The 6000-nt window shown below is 50.1% G+C and overlaps 1 protein-coding gene across 1 annotated transcript in view; it reads right to left on the bottom strand.

Moving 5' to 3' along the window:
- Window positions 1-2970: 2970 nt before the first annotated feature.
- Window positions 2971-6000, bottom strand: part of LOC140904570 (class I histocompatibility antigen, F10 alpha chain) — a 36339-nt gene continuing 33309 nt past the window's right edge. The window contains exon 8 of the mRNA XM_078850970.1: window positions 2971-5459. Coding sequence (XP_078707096.1) covers window positions 5455-5459 — 5 coding nt within the window. The 3' untranslated portion in view covers window positions 2971-5454. The remainder of the gene's footprint in view (window positions 5460-6000) is intronic.

Here is a 6000-nt window from a genome sequence, read left to right as displayed (position 1 = left end):
CCACAGAACTGTCCTTTATCCTGTGTTTACCATCGGGGCCATGGGCATGAACCAGGGTCCCGCTGCGCTCGGCGCTGTACAAACACAGAACAGACTATCCCTGGTTTCTTCGTCAGGCGCTATTAAACTGTCTTAGTTGCATTACAGTTTGACCAGCATTGGCTGTGATAATGAAGGCAAAAGCCGTGTTATAATGGAGGCTGGGAGGCAGGAATTATGGGGGAGAGGTGGTCAAATCCTGGAATTTCTATTTTAGGGGGAATTTTAACATATTGAAATTTGCTTTTGATCCAATTCAGAATGAAAACAATATTTTTTGAAACTGCCAATGAGAGAGAATTAAAAAAAATAAGAAAAAAATCATTTTAGAAAATATAATTTTGAAGTTTCGTTTAGTTATTTTAGAAGATTATTTTTACATGGTTTCTTGTATTTCATGGCTACTACAGACATATCAGAATAAACTATGTAAAACATTCTCTTTTATAAAATCATTAAGGGCAGCTGCCCATTAGGTACCAGTAGAAACATGTTAACTTTCTAGATCAGCGGGTCTCAAACTGTGGTTTGGGACCCCAAAGTGGGCCGTGAACCCATTTTAGTGGGGTCAGCAGGCTGGCTTAGACATGGCTGAGGGCTTTGGTGATGGGGCTCAGGTTACAGGACCCCTGCCTAGGGCTGAAGCCTTGGGGCTTCGACCCCCAGACCCAGAGCAATGGGGCTCAGGCAGGCTTGGACTTCGGCCCCCCCTCCTGGAGACATGTCCTAATTTTTGTTGTCAGAAAGGCGTCATAGTGCTGTGAAGTTGGAGAACTCCTGTTCTAGATCAAACATCCCCTGATCTAGATCAAACACCCCCCTCACCCAGAGCCCCTGGGCTGCCTGAAACCGGCACAGTCGTCCTCACAGCCACAACAGAGTGAAGCTACACCGGATCACAGCAGCTGCAAGAGCCCTCCATCAAGAAGGGAACTCATCACGCAGAGAGGAGGCAGCCCCAGCTCCTGGGAGACCGCAGGGGGGTATGGATGAGCCTGGAGTGGGCTCCGGGGTGGGGGATATGGACAGGGAGCTCCCCAACCAACACCAAGCCCCCCCATCCCCACACCAACTAGTGCAAATCCCTGTCCACGCAGCTCAGACGCTATTCATCTCTTAAAGGAAGATTTGAGGGGGATTTTTGACCTTTCAGCTCTGGAGAAATAGGGGTAGTAAGGGTACAAGGCTCTGCCCAGAGTGAGCTGTTTGATGCCAGCTCACGCCCTCCGATGGGCCAGGAATCAGCTCCCTTTTGAGTGAAGGTGCCTGGTTCAGAGGCATCTTTAAGCCCAGCCACCCATGAGCAGAGGGGAAGGCTATAAAGTTTGCACTGGCTGCTCCTGTGCTCTCTGCCACCAGGAGAGATGAACCCTGGGCACCAAGCACCCAAATTCCCCAGGGAGGAGCCACCAGCACGTCCCCGTTACACTGTGGTACGATCCAGTCTCACCCCGGAGGTGAGAGTTAAACCCAGCAAGCCCTGCAGGCTGCATGGGACAGGCAGAGGGGCTTGGCCCAGTCTGTGGAGGCTGGTCAGGGAGGGGTCTCCAGGCCATCTGTGTCTCTCACCTGCCGCCCTCCCCAGCCTGCGGTGGGCCAGGCAGCCCCAGGATGGGGGAAGGAACAAGGCAGCTCCCCTGCTGTGCTCCTGAGCGCAGGGACAAGGAATGCCGGGGCAGCTGCAGCATCACTCCCCGGGACAGACCCAGGAACGTCACAGAGCGACTGGACCGGGAGGGAGGACGGACCCGCTGCCCTGGCGTGTCTGCAAGGCTCTGACTGGGCGCCCGTGGGAGTTTGAGTTAAAAGTTGCTTCTGCTGATAAGCAGAAATTATAAGGTTTTGCTGTTGCTAGAGAAATTGCTTTAGCCCATGAGGGGTTATGATTGGTGAGACGTCTAGTCATGCTTTGAGTAAAACACTTGGCGAAGAAGGTATTGTAAGAAGAACTCTCATTTTAACTCTATCCGGAGGGTGAGAAAACAAGCTCATTGGAACGTAATTCGGGGATTCGGCTCAAGGCCAGAACGGCTCGGATTTTTATCCCTTGCATGACCAGACTGTGGAGAAGCCAGAGCCCCAGATGACACAACGCTGACTGGCCATTAGGAGAGGTCTGTCTGCTTTATTGGGAGTGGTGAGCATTAGATGCTCGGTGAGTGTATTCTGCTGATCAGCTGTTGATTGCTAATAAATACATGTACATGTTTAAGAATATTCACAGTGTGATAAAGGCTCTTTCACTGGAAAAAGGTCCTGTTAACCCGTAGAGGGTCACTGCACCCCGAGGGGGAGGAGAGAGCTGTAAATTGTGAGGGCAAAAGAGGTGGTCTTAAGTGGGATTCCCCAGGGATCTATTCTGGGTCCAGTGTTTAACATCCTTATTAATGACCTGGATGTAGGTACAGAGAGCAGACTGATCAATGATGCAGATGACACAAAGCTGCGGGATGGGGGGAAGGAGGTTGCCAGCACTTTGGAGGATAGAGCTAAAATTCAGAGGGACTTGGATAAATTGGAGAACTGGCCAACAGACGACAAAATGAAATTCAACAAAGACCAATGTGAGGTGCGCCACGTAGGGAAGGAAAACCAGATGCACAAAAACAGAATGAGGCAAACTGGCTCGGCAGCAGCGCTGCTGAGAAGGATCTGGGAGTGGCGGTGGGTGGGTGTTTGTTCATGGAAAGGCTTGAATCGTAAAAGATGAAGAGTTCAGGTGTACTAAGTGTTTCTTTCAAACTCTGATACTGATGGTAAATAAACCACAAACGGCTGAAAAAGTTTTGAATCTGTTTCTCTCTCTCTGTGCGGATACGCCTTCAATAACCAGATTTGACAAAACTCACACAAAACTTAAACCTGTTGCCTGAAAGTATTTTTAATGCTAATAGTTGCATCGATTTGACATTTTTCTAAACACTTTCTCAATGTTTCAGATAAATTACATCTTTCTTGGAGACAAGTATCAGGGGGAGCTGTGTTAGTCTGTATCCCCAAAAACAACGAGGAGTCCGGTGGCACCTTAAAGACTGTTGCCGGCACCCAGTGCCCAGAGGCAAACAACAGCAGTGGTTCGTTACCCGGTGTGCTTCACTCAATAATCACAACGGGGTGGAGAAGCAGAAAAGTTTATTTGCAGCTGCAAACAAGGTCCAGGGAGAACAGAATCTCCAATCCTGCACCCAGAGCAGGTCATTACACACACTTTTATATTCCTTAATGTTACTGCATTACACATTAGCCAATTAAAACTTTACACAAATACTCTGCCTTCCTTATATGGGTTACAACAATGTTTATTTCCTGCAACCGCTAACAAGCATTCTTAGCAACTTAAACAACCAGCACGTCCTGCCTGGCCTTGTAGTTCTCTCTCCTATTATCTTTAACTTGGCGTCAGCAAACCTTACACGATGAGGCATTATCTGCGGCTCCAACATTGTTTTAAGAGCAAAAGAGCTACTCAAATCAGCCAGGCCTGAATTCTATTAAGGGGGGTTGAGAAGAAGCCCTTCGGCCTTCAGCAGGGAGACTTCCTCGACCCTTATGGCCTTCCATCCCCTCGACTTAACTAGTGGCCATGCCTTGGGGTCTCCAAGAAGACTAACCGATTTATTTGGGCATAAGCTTTTGTGGGCCCATGAAAGCTTATGCCCAAACAAATTGGTTAGTCTTTAAGGTGCCACCAGACTCCTCGTTATCTTTCTTGGAGGTTATTTTCAGGCTATACCATGGCTTGATTTTTCATTTAAGGCACTAAGAATATAAACAATATAGGCCCTGGGCACATTTCACAGCATTGCAGGCGTTCGTTGAACAGGGCACTTGTGGTGTGAAAAATACTTCTCTTGAGCCTGGACCGTGGCTATATCTTGACCAAGAAATTTGGACCTTGACAAAAAATAATTATCTACCCCGGCATTAAGGGCTGCTCTGAAGAGGACGGTGATCAAGTGTTCTCCAGCTGCACTGACAGTAGGAGATGGGGGATTTAGGTTAGACATTAGGAAAACTCTCTAGCTCTAAGGACAGTTCACTGTGGGACAGGTTGTCACAGACTCACAGGCCAGTGCCCTCTTGGCTCTGTATGGCCCCTGGGGGGAACCGGCCTTTCAGAGTATTGACCCTACATGAGGTCACACTCTTTGCTCAGGGTTTAAGCTGTAGGCTTCTCCTCCGCCTCCCAGTACCACCCGTCTGAGCCTCCAGCATGCCTGCCTCTCTCGAGCCTGCAGCGATTCTCAGCCAGTGCAGCACAGAAGGGTTTATTGTACGTCTGGAGCACAGCACAAGACCTTCTCAGGGGCGTTCATCAGGGTCTGTCCCCATCCAGGTGGGCTCAGGCCGCTCTTTGTTCCCAGACCAGAAGTGAATCCTCCTTTCTGCGGCCCACCCCATATCACCTCCAAGGCCCCACTTCCATCTGTCTTCTTTCCCGAGAAAACAGGTCTCCAAGTGACTCTCTCTTCAGCTCTCTGTTCTCTCCGCTGCCCATAACTGGCTGGCTCCAAGTTGGGATGGGCCTTCAGGTCATCAGTCGCTAAGTTACAAAGTGCCCAGGCCATGGTCTGGGGTCCAGGCTGCTAGACTGGGCCACACTTGGTCCTCTACAACAGCAGACACCCCACCTCCCACCTGGGTTAGACATGCAGCACACGGGGGAAACTGAGGCACACAGTATACATACGCAACGTTAGGAAAATCCCCACTTCGTCACACAGGTTGCCTAGAGAGGATGTGGAATCCCCGTCGTTGGAGGGTTTTAAGGACAGGTTGGACAAACACCTGTCAGGGATGGTCTAGGTTAACTTGGTGCTGCCTGAGATTGGGGCTGGACTTGATGCTCTCTTGAGGGCCCTTCTAGCCCAGCATTTCTACGGCTTTATGAATGGTGAAAAGGACGTTAGAGGCACTTACAGACTAAATGCAGACACTTATTCCTGTCCAACAGACGTCCTCAGCTGATGATGGCAACAGCGCGACCAGCTGCGAGTAGACCCGGCCATTTACCGTGTTATAATCATGACATTCGGCAGGAAAAAAAGCCGTCCCCACCACAGACGCACAAGCAGTTACTGCTGACAGACCTAGCTCACCGCACCGCGCAGCCAGAGGACGGCGCCCACACTGAATGGGGCAAACACTGAACTCTGACTAACAGAGTTTTTATCCATTAAAATGTTGGAAATTATTTTGTGCAAATAAATTATTACAGAAAACTATGACACCTGAAAAGCAAAACATGGTTCAGTGAGCAGAGAGACGAGGCCAGAAATCCCACACGGGATGCTCCAAGTGCCAGAGAAAAGCTAGGGAGGGGTTGACTGGTTCTTATAGGGAGACAGAGCAGAGCTCATCCGTCTTCCTCTCGGGGGTCCCCTCAGGCCGTGGCACGGACTCCACCAGGCTCTGTTAAGCTGCAGAAGTTAAACACAGGCAACGTCTGTCAAAGGGAACCTGCCATCATGTTTTGCAATGACAGTGCATGCTGCGGTCGCCCAAGTGGCTGCAGGGTTCAGTGGACAAAATCTCTAACCCCGCTGACAAAGCTTGTAGCTCCAGGGTCAGAGACCCGGGTTCCTGGAGCCCCAAGTGCTGGGCTCTGTCCCTGCTGCTTCCTCCCTGCAGTTCACTGGAGACTGTTCTCTGAAGCAGCTGGAGTTATCCTTGCAAAAGCTGAGCTCAGCCCACGCTGTACCAGCAGCCACAGAGAAATCCCTCTCACTAGAGTCTTTCACACCTAAAGTCATCGCAGCGAAAACAAGGGGGATTTGGCTGCAAACCTGTTCCTGCACCCCCAGTGTGAATAAAAGAGAAATAAGAGATCCCGAACTCCCCTGTTCTGCTCCTTGGGGCTGGTTTGCTAGAGGGGACGGGCCAGGGAGACTCAGGGTCCAATGACTTGGACTAGGTCTCTCTCTCCAGAGGCCTCAGTGAGAGCAGTGAACCCCTAGGCTA

The sequence above is a fragment of the Lepidochelys kempii genome, chromosome 28 (assembly GCF_965140285.1).
Source record: "Lepidochelys kempii isolate rLepKem1 chromosome 28, rLepKem1.hap1, whole genome shotgun sequence".
NCBI classification, from domain to species: Eukaryota; Metazoa; Chordata; order Testudines; family Cheloniidae; genus Lepidochelys; species Lepidochelys kempii.
The sequence above is the reverse complement of the archived record's forward strand: the minus strand, read 5'-3'. Positions and strand labels throughout refer to the sequence as shown.